Genomic DNA, 14511 nt, shown 5'->3' with positions numbered 1-14511 from the left:
AAATATCCTGCCCTCCCATCACCTTTCCATGGCTGCCATTTGAGAATCATCATAGAATCCCCAAATGGTTTGGGTTGGAATGGACCTTTAAAAGCCACTGAGCCCCACGCCCTGCCATGGGCAGGGACACCTTCCACCAGAGCAGGTTTTTCAGAGCTCCTGTCCAACCTGGCCTTCAGAGAATCCCAGAATATGCCAAGTGGGAAGGCACCCACAAGGATCATCCAGCCCAACTCCTGGCCCTGCACAGGCCCATCCCCAAGAGTCACACCCCGTGTCTGAGAGCGTTGCCCAAACACTCCCCGAGCTCTGTCAGGCTCGGTGCTGTGACCACGAAGGATCCATAACCTCTGCTTTTCCTGCTTCCTTTCAGCCTGACCGGGAAGGAAGCCCTGACCCACTTCCCGTCGCTGGGGCCGTCGCCAGGCTCTGCCCAGGGCAGGGTGCACGTCAAGCAGTGTGACCTGCTCCAGCTGTCCCGCAAGCAGAAGCGGCTGTGCCGGCGGGAGCCGGGCCTGGCCGAGACCCTGCGGGATTCCATCCGCCTGGGGATCATGGAGTGCCAGTTCCAGTTCCGCAGCGAGCGCTGGAACTGCAGCCTGGAGGGGAGGACCAGCCTGCTCAAGAGAGGTACAAGGTAGTTGGTTGATGGGGAAACTCCCGGGGCTGCAGCCCCTGGAATGTCCATCTCAAACCAAGCCAAGGGGGTTTGATTGGCACCGGGGAGTGCCCAGAGTGCCCAGATCATCCATTTCACCCAGGAACGGGCGCGTTGGGCCCCTTTGCAGCAAAATAAGCTTTGTCCTCGTGTTTCCTGCATGGTTTGTCACGCATTGGAGAGTTGAAGGAAGTTGTCACCCTTGGCTTGTGGATTTTTGTCCAGAGTTCCCTTGGCTGAGCATTCTCCTCAGCTGGGAATCAGGGTGATACTGTGGGAAAAAGGGGCAGGGCTTGATGTCAAGGGCTGTTTTAAGAAAAAACTCTTTTTAGGTCTTCGGATATTTATATTTGTTATTCTCAGATACAAAATTTATACCTATTTTCTGTTTGTCAGCATGACTGTTTATACCTGCATTTCAGTGCAAGTTGTCAAATCTTTCCTAAGACTCCTTCCCATAAATTTGGAGCTTTTGTAGAATTTCAGAATGGACAGAAGAGCCATTGGCTTCTGTTCCCCAAAATGCTTTAGAGGAAGAAAATGTCCCTTAAATTCTCTATTTGAGGTAGGAGGGAGCATAACAAATCCTTCAAATTATAAGAACTTGAGAAAAATAGAATTAAGACAGACACTGAAACCATTTCTTAGTAAAAGTGTCTTTGCTAAACCTGTCCTGATCCAAACAAAGCCTCATTATGTGTTACCGACTTTCAGCCCTTCAATAACTTTTAGTGGCATTTACTAAACTTCATTCTTCAGAATTACTGAGTTTCAGTCCTTTAATAATGTTTACCAACTTAATGTTTTTTTAAAAAGAGCCCAGACAAGCCAAAATTAAATTTGATGAAAATAAATGCAAATTTTAATTAACATTTGGATTGAAAATTTTTAACATTTTCATTTAAAATTATCAATTTTTATTATATTAAATATGAAGTTAATATTTTATTAAACCAGCACATACAGGGTCAGATTTACCTCATTGCAAGACTCTGTTGTGATTTTTTTTAGCACACAAAAGCAAATTTCTTTATTTGAAGAAGCTGTTCGTGATTATTTTGAGTGTTTTTTTGACACCTGCACCTTCATCAACCTCAAAGAACTTGAAAATGACAATTGAATAATCCTCCTCTTCAAGTAGCTGCAAAACATTTCATTATCTGGCGGTGACAAGCCTTAACATTTCCAGGGACTCCTGACTGACAAAATAAAATATCACCCGTAATTTAAAACCTGTTTCGGCAGATGAGGAGAAGTGTTTGAAAACTTTTATTACACAATCTTAAGGCTCAAATGATGATTCAATACAGCAAAGTGTGCTGGGTGCCCTTCCTGGGTGAGGGGACAGTTGGTTGGGAGCAGTTGTTGGTTCTCATTTTCCTTCAGCTTCCAAAGGAGTTTGGTTCCTTCACAAAGAACATGAACACTCTCAGCTGCCACTTCTGGTCTGTTTCTCACATTTCTTGGAAATCTCTTGGGAATTGTTGGTCAGACAATGGACTCCTCTCCTTTCGCTGAAGAGTTTTAGGAATGATCAAATCATTTGATATCTCCATGGTCCCAGAGAAGCCATAAAGAAAAATACACACTTTGAACAGTCTTTAAAGGTCTCACAAGTGCAAGAGAGTGAAGAAGGTCATGTCCCAGTGAGCTGTGAGGGGTGAAAAGCCACACTCAGTTGGCAGTCCCAAACTGCTATGACTGATTTGGATCATCAATGTTTTTTCTGCTTCTAGAGATGGGGAAAAAACCAAAAAGACCAAGGGCTTTCTGGTCCTTGAAATGCCAGATTTATAATCACAGTCTGCACCATTTGTTGTTCTGGATACTTCTCTGGATACAACTGGGAAACTCCTTTTGCATAACCTACCACTCCTCTGTGACCATTGTCACTTAAGACAGCTATTACTCTTCCCTGATCCATGCAAAATCCTTCTGCATTCCTTCTCCACTTCCTTAAAAATCCATGGTAAGAGTTAGATTTAAAATGATTCTGGAGAGACATTTCAAGCTGTCCTGTTGCATGGTGGCAGTTGGTGTCTTTGTAAAGCACTGATGGTCATTTGGTGTCCCAGGAGTGCCATAAACGTTGCTGGAGGTCAGGTAAACAGAATTTCATCTCAAACAAGATGGTGATTCAGGGAAGAGAAATAAAATTTGAGCAAAGAGCTCAAATGCAGGCACACAAAAAAATCCTTCTTGGGAAATGAGCACTCTGGAATCCTTCCATCCATCAATCCATTTCTTGGCCTCATGATGGATTCTTTGACCTTCAGGCAGTGGTTTCATTGATGTCATGAGGAATCTAGGAATGGTACAGCAGTGGAGTGGTAGCTCAGAGATGTGGAATTTCCACCATGGGAGATTTTGAGAACTCAGCTGGAGAAGACCTGAGCAGCTGGCACTGAGTTAGCCCTGTTTTGAGCAGGAGGTTGTGCTAAAGACCTTGAGAATCCTTCCATCCTAAATCTTTCTACAGTTCTTTTTTGTTTGGTTGGTTGGTTTGTTGATGTGATTGTTTTCCCTCCTCCACTTGCTCTGAAACACTCACTTACCTTCACTGCAGCACTGAAAAATCATTGCCCATGAACATCTTTCCTTTGGCAGAACCAGCCCATGGCTGAACTCCTCTTGTTATAGTTTTCCTTGTGGTCTGGAGCACACCACACTCAGAACAGTGGTGCCATTGCAGCAAACATCTCTCTGTATTTATGGGCTGCTGAGCTCAGAAATCCTCCCAGAGAGCTCAGGGGAGGACTTGGACCCCTGCAAGGTCCTACCGAGGGGGCTGGTTTGCTGCAGCATCTTGAAATTCCTTCTGTGCTGGATGTTTGCAACCAAACTGCCCAGCAAACACATCTCATGGAGATGTTCCCCCTTGCCCCAAGTGTTTCAGATTCCATTTGGTTGCAGTCAGTGGGGTCAGGGGAGTGACTCATCCCCAAAGCGGGTCCTGCCAGCCCGGCATCGGCTCCAGGCTCCGCTGGCTCTGGTGACAGAGGCTGCTTTGGCACAGTGGGAGGAGGGATACCAGGACACATGGGGAAATCTCTCTCAGATCTTAAATCATGCTCATTGGAGCTGATTGCTGCCCATTTGTGGTGTGTCCTACTGAAAATCCAGCTGCTGCTCTGTTGCACGTTGTTATTCCACAGGGGCTGAAGGACCTTTCAGTTCTCCCTTTCCTCGCGTGATTTGTAAATTAACCATTAAATGGTGATCGATCCCTTAGGACAAAGAACAAGGAATCATCTCAGACTTTTTGGACAAGCATTTGGCAGCCTGGAGATGTTGAAGCTCTGCCTTAGGAGGAGGTGGGAGGGGTGGAGAAGTAGATGATTTGAAAGCCTGCTCGGTATGTGCAGTCCTTGCTGTCTGCAGTGGCCTGACCACAAGCCATGGTCTCTGATTTCCAGTGGGCTGAGAGCTGGCCAGCACTTCCATGGAGTGCCACAGGATAACCAAAGCATTGCTGGTCAGAAATAGCAGGAGCAGTGTGGTGTTCCACAGAGCCAGATTTAGCAGGGGCTGAGGAGCTGCTGGGGACTGCTGCCTTCACACGGGATAGGAAAGGCTTTCTGGAAAGTTCTCCTTGCTTCTGGGATCAGTGTGTCAGAGAGAAAACTGGGAATCTGGTAAACATTTGGAGATTGGCTTCTGGAATGATTTAACAGGTTTAGGATCTCAAATATATTTCACCCTCTCTTAACTCCTTCTTTAGAGTGGGTTGGCCACTGTTGAAAATGTGTGAGCACCATGTTGCTGTCCATAGTCTGTACTGGCTGCATCCCACACCAGCTTTTCTAAAACTTTTGATGGATTTGGTGACATCCTTTCATTGTTTTTCCAGTACTCTGAGAAATTTTATAGAGCATCATCAACCAGAGAGACTAATCGCAAATTATTGTCCCAGTGCTTACAGCGACCAAGATGGTGAGGCAGGAAGGAGTTTGTTGGTTGATCTCCTTAATCTCCTCCATATTTTGACTCTCCCCTCATGTCCATACTGTTGCTGGATCTTTATCTGCAATTCTGCAATTCCAAAGAGCTCCTATGGAGTGTTTATTGAAGTTGGTAATGCAGCCTCTCCACTGTGCTCATGGTCAGTCACACTTCTCATTCTTCTGGCTGACAACTCTCAGGAGAGCTCCGTGTCCTGTTCTCGGGTCACGTTTGTGGTGGTGTTACTCAGATCTCAGCAGTCAGTGGCCTGATCTCTTATTACAGCTTGATGGGAATTCTTTGAGGGAACAGAATAATGGAAAGATCTGAGGTTGGACTTGATGAATTCTAGAGGTGAATTCCAACCTCTGCTCCAAGCAGGTAACTGTAAATCTAGATCAGGTCTCCGTGGTTGTCTCTCTCTCTTCCATTATTGGAGGAAACAGATTTTCCTTCTGATGTGGAAGGAAATTTGGAATTTTCTCATGTGGAATATTTGTTTGCTTCAATGTGTTTTCCTCCTTGCAATGTACCAGCGCTCTATTTTTCATAAACCAATTTTTTTCTATTTTTGCTAATCTTACCCATTCCTGCACTCAGAGCTGTTGATCAGTCACCCGTCTCTCTTCCTTGCACTAATTCCTGAACTGTGGACTTGTTAAACAATTTCTCATTAATAGTTTTCTTTTCTACAAATGAACTGTTGAAAGAATATTAAGATTATCCCCAGGATTGAATAGACAAAGAGGTAAATATAAATAAGTAAATAAACTATTTTGGGATTTAGGTTGGGTTTGTGTCAATCAGAGTTTCTGGAACTTCTGTGGAGCTCATGGGTGTCATATCAACATTCCCATTCCTGTCTGATCTCACATCTCCAGGCTGAATTTTCATGCAGTCCCGGAACTTTGTTTCCTGGTTAAAATGTCCTGGTGTGTCATGGTCACACCGCGACCTCAGGGATTGTAACCAATCCTGAGAAGCCTCCTCTGGGAGGAGAACAGCTTCAGAACACAACCCTACAGTCATTGGGAGTGGATCATTTACAGGGAATTCAGAAACCCCACTCACATGTGGCAGAGTTGTCCTTCTTGCCAAGATGTCCTTCAACATGCGACCCTTCCCAGCCAAACCACACGGGATCTTTCCATGGGAAACACCATGACAGTCCCAATTACAAACATGTTTGAGTAACAGGTCAGATTTTCAAAATATTTTCCTAGTCTCTACTCCATATTTGCTGATTTTAGGCCCCCCCATGATTTCGGTGCCAGTCTCTATTCACACCCATCAGCCCGTGGGGAGGGTGAGCACAAACGGAGTTTCACGGCTGTCGCTTTTTGCAGTTGGATGTTTTCCCATCCCTCCCTTGATCCATGAGTGGTCTCCTGTCCATGTCACAGAGTCACAGAATAGGCTGAGTTGGAAGGGACCCACAGGGATCATCGGGTCCAGCTCCTGGCCCTGCACAGGCCCATCCCCAGGAGTGACACCCTGTGCCTGAGAGTGTCATCCAAACCCTCCTGGAGCTCTGGCAGCCCTGGGACCATGACCACTGCCCTGAGGGGCCTGGTCAGTGCCCAACCACCCTCTGGAGAAAGAACCTTTTTCTAAAATCCAACCTGACCCTGCCCTGACACAGTTCCAGGCCATTCCCTGGGTCCTGTCCCTGGTCACACAGAGCAGAGCTCAGGGCCTGCCCCTCCTCTGCCCCTCACAGAGAAGTTGTATTGAACCAGTCACAGCCACGGGGTGAGGCTGGGGTGTCACTACACCAGTTACTTCAAACACGATGTGGAGCTTCTCTGATAGATTGGTGTGCAAGTAAAGAGTTTAATCTCTTTGTATTTATAATTAATGTAATTATTGTGCTTAGTTTTTTAGTCCATGCAAAGTCAGGAGAACCAGTGAGGTGGCTGAACACCACATTTTGCCTTTTCTGCTTCTGCCCTCTCCCCGTCCTTCTCGTGTGCAGGTTTTAAGGAGACTGCCTTCCCATCTGCCATGTCCCATGTCCCTCACACACGCCTTTGTATCTATGATTATTGTGCTTGGCTTTAGTCATGAGGAGTCAGGAGAGCCAGTGAGGGAGTCTTCAACCTTTTTATTACTTTGCCTTTCTTGCTCTTGCCGTCTCCTAATCCTTGTCCCACGAAGGTTTTAAGGAGACTGCCTTCCCCTCTGCCCCGTCCTCTCTGTGTCCCTTGCTGGGTTTTGTCTCTTTGTGTCATGCTTTGTTTTAGTCCACGGACAGTCAGGAGAGCCAGCAGAGATGGCTGAACACCTTGCCCTGCTCCTACCCTGTCCCAGTCACAGAATCACAGAATCACAGAACATGCTGAGTTGGAAGGGACCCATCAGGATCATTGAGTCCAACTCCTGGACACTCCAAGAGTCACATCACGTGCCTGAGAGCATTGTCCAAACACTTCTTGAACTCTGTCAGGCTTGGTGCTGTGACCAGTTCCCTGGAGAGCCTGTTCAGTGCCCAGCCACTCTCTGGGTGAAGAACTATTTCCTAATATCCAACCTAAACCTCCCCCATCTCAGCTTCATGCTGTTTCCTCGAGTCCTGTCACTGGTCACAGGAACAAAGGGATAGGTACCTGCCCCTCTGCTTCCCCTCATGAGAATGTTGAAGACACTGATGAGGTCTCCCCTTAGTCTTCTCTTTTCTAGGCTATTTTTATCCTCTAGAAGTTCAAGGTTGCAGAAGAAATCCAGACTAGCCATTAGTTCAATCAGCACACAGGAAACAACAAGCAAGAACAGCACCTGGTGTGGGCTTGGTGGGGTTTTTCTTTTTAGATTTGTTCTTGTTTTTGAAAGATGTAAAGCTTTTAACTTCCACACCCAGATTACCCATTTTGCTCACCTAAGCAGCACAGCTAAGCAGTTTTTTGTCCCGTGCAGGTTTTAAGGAGATGGCTTTCCCGTACGCCGTGTCCTCGGCGGCACTCACGCACTCTCTGGGTTTTGTTGTGGGGTGAAGTTGTAGCCCCACAATTAAAGTTTGAGGTAGTGCAAAAGTTAGGCCATGTTCCATGGGAGCAGTGGAGCTGGTTAGATGGTTTCCATGGACACGGCCTTGGGTTGCAGGGAGTACAAGGTTAAGACGGTTTGATAATGTGCAGGTGCTTGGATTCCTGGGTGTTGTTGTAGGAATATGTTTGTGTTGTGTGTGAAGTTGGCAAGCTCAGTAAAGGCTGCCTGCTGCGCTGAGCAGGCAGACATCTCTTTGTCTCACCATCCTTGTGTGTCTTGTGTGTCTTTCTTCCCCCACTGGACCAAGGCCTCACGACAAGATACCCTGCGACATTTTGTCTCTTTGTGTTTATAGTTGTCGTGCTTTGTTTTAGTCCATGGGCAGTCAGGAGAGCCAGTGGGGGCGGCTGAACACCTCACCCTGCCCCTGCCCTGTCCCAATGCAGGTTTCAAGGAGACGGCCTTCCTGTACGCCGTGTCCTCGGCGGCCCTGACGCACTCGCTGGCGCGGGCCTGCAGCGCCGGGCGCATGGAGCGCTGCACCTGCGACGACTCCCCGGGGCTGGAGAACCGCAAGGCCTGGCAGTGGGGGGTCTGCGGGGACAACCTCAAGTACAGCACCAAGTTCCTCAAGAAGTTCCTGGGGCAGAAGAGGATCGGCAAAGACCTGCGGGCCAAGGTGGACATCCACAACACCAACGTGGGCATCAAGGTGAGGACCCGCGCTGCCAGGATGGGAGCGACCCATGGTGCAAGTCTTCTAACCCATCCCCAGCTGAGGCTGTTTGTGAGGGGGGTATTCCCTGCCCCTGCTCACAAACAACACCTGTTTGTCTGTGTGTCCTGGCACTGAGAACTCCCTGGAAAGTCTCCTGAACTCTGGTATGAGGAGCTGCATGTTGACAGGCAGAGGAGTATCCTCTAGTGGTACCAAGGGCTGCGTGGCAGCAACACACAGCCCAGGAACAGCTGTAACATTCAGTGGCTGAGTGACTCCATGGGCTGTGCCACAGCCACAGGGAGCTCTGTGAATAGCTAGAGCTTCAGAGCTGGTGGGATGTGTAAGGCAGAGTAAGGGCTGACACTCTAGAGGTCACTTATGAGTCTGCTGGTGACTTGCTGTGGAACTCGTCATGTCACAGGTTTGGGTCAGGGAGACCATTACATTGAGGATTTTGGCCTCTGTTGGCATTATTGGCCTCCATATTTGGCCTCTACAGGCTACTGGCTTATCACTGTTTCCCATTTCCTGAGTCCAGTTCATTGTTCAATCAGAGCACTGTCTTCATTTGAATATACCATGCTGGAGATACTATTTTGGATTTTTTTTTTTTTTACTTCTACTGGGCCAAATAGGCTTAGCAAGAACTTATTTGGTATTCAGCTGTTTGTTCTCATTCGGGCTTTCCACTCTCTGGCTCACCAGTGAACTCTGTAGCCATCCCTCTGCTTCTGTTTTTTTTAAACTACCATTACTTTTTCCCTCACAAAATAGAAATAATACCAATAAAACTGAAGTCCTTGCAGGCTGTCTGTGCTCTGAGGTTCTGCCTCTGCCCAGAACTAGGCTCAGATAAAGTCCACCACTTCACCATCTCCCATGGCACACTCCTGGAAAAGCTGCAGCCACAGCTTGGACAGGGGCACTCTGTGCTGGGTTAGGAACTGGCTGATGACCGGGCCCAGAGTGGTGGGGATGGAGCTGCATCCACTGGGGAGCCGGTCACTGGGGGTGTCCCCAGGGATCAGTGTTGGGCCCAGTTCTGTTTAACATCTTTATTGATGATCTGGATGAGGGGATCGAGTGTATCATTGACAAATTTGCAGATGACACCAAGCTGGGGGGGTGTTGATGTGCTGGAAGGCAGGAGGGCTCTGCAGAGGGACCTGGACAGACTGGAGAGTTGGGCTGATTCCAATGGGATGAGGTTCAACAAGGCCAAATGCCGGGTCCTGCACTTTGGCCACAACAACCCCCTGCAGCCCCACGGGCTGGGCCAGAGTGGCTGGAGAGCAGCCAGGCAGGAAGGGAGCTGGGAGTGTGGATTGACAGGAAGCTGAACAGGAGGCAGAGTGTGCCCAGGTGGGCAAGAAGGCCAATGGATCCTGGCCTGGATCAGGAACAGTGTGGCAGCAGGAGCAGGGAAGTGATTCTTGCCCTGGACTCAGCACTGGTGAGGCCACACCTTGAGTACTGCATCCCATTCTGGGCCCCTCAGTTCAGGAAGGACATTGAGGTGCTGGAGCAGGTGCAGAGAAGAGCAACGAGGCTGGGGAAGGGACTGGAGCACAAATGGTGTGAGGAGAGGCTGAGGGAGCTGGGGTTGTTGAGGCTGGAGAAGAGGAGGCTCAAGGGAGACCTCCTCACTCTCTACAACTCCCTGACAGGAGGTTGTAGCCAGGTGGGGGTTGGTCTCTTCTCCCAGGAACCAGCAGTAGGACAAGAGGGCTGGGTCTTAAGCTGTGCCAGGGGAGGTTTAGGTTGGATATTAGGAAGAAATTCTTTACAGAGAGAGTGCTCAGCCATTGGAATGGGCTGCCCAGGGAAGTGGTGGATTCTCCGTCCCTGGAGGTTTTTAAGATGAGACTGGATGTGGCATCAGTGCCATGGGCTGGGAACCACGGCAGCGGTGGATCAAGGGTTGGACTTGATGATCTCAGAGGTCCTTTCCAACCCGACTGACTCTATGACTCTATGACTCTATGATTCTCCTCCTCAGGCAGTGAAGAATGGCCTGAAGACCACGTGCAAGTGCCACGGCGTGTCGGGCTCCTGCGCCGTGCGGACGTGCTGGAAGCAGCTCTCGCCCTTCCACGAGATCGGGCGGCTGCTGAAGCTTCGCTACGACGACGCCGTCAAGGTGTTCAGCACCACCAACGACGCCGTGGGGCACTCGGAGCTGGCAGGGCCCCCCCGGCACGGCCACTCCCCCCGGCTGCCCCCGGCCCCCCGCGCCACCGACCTCGTGTACGTGGAGGACTCGCCCAGTTTCTGCCGCCCCAGCAAATACTCGCTGGGCACCGCGGGGAGGACCTGCTCCAGGGAGGGCAACTGCGACAGCATGTGCTGCGGGAGAGGCTACAACACCCAGAGCAGGCTGGTCACCTTCTCCTGCCACTGCCAGGTGCAGTGGTGCTGCTACGTGGAGTGCCAGCAGTGCATGCAGGAGGAGGTGGTGTACAGCTGCAAACAGTAGGGGCAGGACGAGGCCAGGGGAGCTGCCAGGAGACAGAGACACCATTCTCTGCTGCGGGGTGAGGGCAAAGGCCAGCACCAAAAATGTGCAGTGCTCCTTTGTCCTCAGCGTTGGCATCCTGCAGCCCGGGGAGAGCCCCTGCAGGAGCGGGGGAAACCAGAGGTTTTGTCAGGTGTCAGATCAGGAAGGAGGAATGGAGAGGGGGGGATGTGGGACAGCAGAAACACTAAAACAGTGACATATATCTCTCTTGAGTTAAAATTTTTACTCTTCAGGAATATTCTCCTCCTCCATCCCTCAGGTGCACTAATTTTGGGGTGGTGATGTTGAGATACTGAGGGCTTGTGCCCTGGTTCCTGGAGAGGAGAGAATTAAGGGACTGAGGAGGCAGTAAAACCAGAGACTGGATCCTGATGTAGCAGAGACAGCCGTGTTCCTGCACCAAGGCAAAAAGACTCTGGCAGCGGGGGATTCCCAGTGCTGTTCCCGGGAGCTGGTTGGATCCTTTCTGCTGTGAACTCAAAGACACACTGCTGAACAACCTCATTTTGATGCAAGAGTTGTGCCTCAGAAGTACCAGTTTACAAACAAATGGAGCTCATGTCCATCATCTTTCAGGTCTGTAGTTTGGACATTTGACTCCAAGGGCATTTTAACCACATTTTGACTTTGCTGTACACAGGAGCCGGGAACTGCCTCTGTGGGAGTGAATGTGCCACAGGAGGGCTGTGAAGTTCCCCCTCTGCAGCCTCACAGGGGGTATTTTGTGGTGGTGGATCCAGGGTAGTGGTGCCAATTACACATCTCTCTTTCCCCTCTCCCCCAGTCAATCAATCAATCAATCAATCACCTTCTTGTCTTGTGCTCACCACTCTCTGCCTGGTGCCCAAGGTGTGTCACATCCCACAGCCCTGCCCTGTGCTAATGATGGGTAAAAGTTCTGAAAGGGAATTAGGAACCACGGGAATTGGGGCATCTGAAGAATTTGCAAGTCATGAGATGACAATCCCTGCCCTGAGAAGTTGGATCTATCCACACACTGCGTGTGACACAGCAGAAGGTGACCTGGGGGAGAGAGCACAGTCTGTTACAGTCTATTCAGACTTTAAGCCATGTTTTCCCAGTTGACTTTAAGTTGAACACAATAGAAACAGCCTATTTAGTCTCTTTGGCTGTGGTTTACAGAGCAGTTTTGGGAATGGCAATGAGGCATCCCCTGATCCAGCCCCCAGGTAAAGGTAAGTGTGTGTGGCACAACCTCTCTGGGTGATCAGCTCTGTGACAGTGCATTTTCCTACTCCAGGGGTTTTCCTGGCTAATCCTGCAGCAGCAGCAGAGTGTTCCTACTGTGAGCAGCTCTGGACTGTCCCTGAGATAGCAAAGCTGCTGTGTGTGCTCAGCCTTGGCAATGGGGATAAACCAGCCAGAGTGGTGCTGCAAGGAATGTGGAAATCCTTGAGCTCAGGTCCAGATTCACTGGCAAGGTGAAGATGTTGGTTTGGGTTGTCCAGATGGGCTCATCCATAGGCTGAGCTGGGTGAGCTTTCCACGGGATTGGGTTCTCCTGGGAGGTGGTGAGCTGCCAGCTGTGTGCTCCAGCTCTGGAGTGTGGATCTGCTGGACTCAGCTCTTCATTCACACCCATTTGAACAGCCCCTTCTCAGGGAGGAGTGTGTGCTCACACCTTGAATTGTTTGCCCCTTTATTTTTTACAACTCTCATTTCTGCTCCCTCAGGTGCTGGAACAGAACTGTCTCAGAGCAGATCTGGCTGTTCAGGGGCCACCAAGACCTTCCCTTTCCCCAGATACAGGTCTTTTAAAGGGTTTATTCCTTTTTATCCCCTTTCTGGCTCAAGCTGACTTGAACTGAATTAAAGTGTTTATGACAGACATAATACTGCAAATAGGCTTAATTAGCCTTATTTTTTTTACCTCCTAAACACTCAAGAGCAGACCATTATTTATATGTTGCTTTTAATCCTTTTGGAATTGAAATCTTCCCACGAGTCTCAGTGTTGGGCACTCAATGAAAAAGCTTCCAAATGAGCTAAAATTGGCATCATAGGTGAAGTGACCAAGGAACTCGCTCTGCTCTACATTATTGATCCCAAACCCTCTGCCCCACAGACCTCTGGGCTTGTCCAGCATCAGAGAGAAAGGGAAGATCCCACCACAGGGATCCCATTTGGGCATCCCGTGGCATTATATGGATCTTTCCCATTTAAACAGGGACTGGGACTCACTGGGAGGAGGGAGAAGCACAGCTGGATCCCATTCTTTGGGAAGCAAGTGGAGGAGACACCACTCTGCCCTCTTGCTTTTATCAAAGCTGCACTTGAGCAGTTCAACAGGAATTGCTCAATAAAAACTGGGCAAAAAGATATTTCAGAGAAAAATTAAGTTTCTTTGTGCGCCAAAGGGGACTTTGGGGCCTGAAGCTCCTTGCCCTGCATGGCTCAGAGCTGCTTAAGGAAGGGGGAATATGGAGAAGACCTAAGGAATGGTCCATTCTCTGGTACCCCTTGGGTGGGTTTGGGCTCTGTGGAATATGGAGGTTTGGCATTGGGCTGAAGTAAATTTGGCTGTTAAGCCAGGTCTGGACAGGATGTCTGATGGTCTCAGCTTTGCTCTGCCAGGTTAACTCAGAGCCCATGTCTACCCCAGGCAGCACAGCCTTGCTCAGTCTGGGAACCAGACAATGAACACTGATGGGAAACAAAGAATTTAAAATGCCCCATTTGAGGTCTGGGGAAAAGCCTGGAGCATACTTTGGGTTTGAGGCAACACTCCTGTCAGTCCTTTTGGTGTCCTTCAGCACTAAGGGTTTTAGGAATGATGATCTGGATAAAGGAGTGACAGAGTTTGCTTGAGGCAGATACCTTGGTGGTTTTGCTTGTTTGCTTTTTCATTCAGTTGTCCAGGGCTGTTTTATCACCCAAACTTGAGGTTAATTGGGTTGATATTCCAAAATGTGATTCACTTCAACTGACAGCGGTGGGAGTCTCTGTGGGATCAGGGAGCAAAACCTGGGTCTGTTTGTTGGTATCCTTAGGCTTGAATTGTATTTTCTTCCAAGCCAAGACCAAGCATCATCTTCAGCAAAGCTCTTCTGCCACCTCCTGGAGATCTGGGCTGTGAAGACCTTGGGTCTCCATGAGGTCCTGAGGGAGCTCTTTAATTGTGCTGCACATCCCACAATGTCTGGCTAATCCAGGGGATTTGGTTACATGTGCAAATTGCTGGAATGAAGATACAGGGAGATCTCATTGGAGTCTTTACATGGGAATCTTTCCAGCAGCAAAAGTGAAAGCTTATACAATATAAAAAAACTGCTTTTCCAAGTGCAAATGTACCTCAGTGACTATTGATGGGAAAAATCTGAGCTGCACATGCTGTCCTGTGGAGTGTCTTGGTTTGGGGTGAATCCTTTCCTCTGTGCCTGAGAGCCAAATAACCTGAGGACAGCCACAGCCCCAATACTCCAAACTGCCTGGGGCCCTCACTGCACACACGAGGGCTGTGCTGCACACACAGGCCAGTCCCTGTCCTTGTCCTGGTCCCTGTCCCTGTGTGCAGCTTCTAGGCCAGCTTTTATTGCCTCACCTGGTGTGTTGTGGTGCTGGGCTTGGTAGTCATGGATCCCTGCAGGAGGGAAATAGCCACCCATTATCATCCATCTGTCATCCATCCATCCATCCATCCATCCATCCATCCATCCATCCATCCAT

The 14511-nt window shown here is 49.1% G+C and overlaps 1 protein-coding gene across 1 annotated transcript; it reads left to right on the top strand.

Moving 5' to 3' along the window:
- Nucleotides 1-380: 380 nt before the first annotated feature.
- WNT9B (Wnt family member 9B) lies at nt 381-10782 on the top strand. Its single transcript, XM_027701721.1, has 3 exons — nt 381-630; nt 8032-8297; nt 10306-10782. The coding sequence occupies exons 1-3, from the start codon at nt 555-557 to the stop codon at nt 10780-10782; spliced, it is 819 nt and encodes a 272-aa protein (XP_027557522.1). The 5' UTR covers nt 381-554.
- Nucleotides 10783-14511: the final 3729 nt, after the last annotated feature.

The sequence above is a fragment of the Neopelma chrysocephalum genome, unplaced genomic scaffold (genome assembly GCF_003984885.1).
Source record: "Neopelma chrysocephalum unplaced genomic scaffold, ASM398488v2 Primary Assembly neopelma1_165, whole genome shotgun sequence".
Classification (NCBI taxonomy): Eukaryota; Metazoa; Chordata; class Aves; order Passeriformes; family Pipridae; genus Neopelma; species Neopelma chrysocephalum.
Note: the sequence above shows the minus strand (reverse complement) of the source record. Positions and strands in the feature narration are given on the sequence as shown.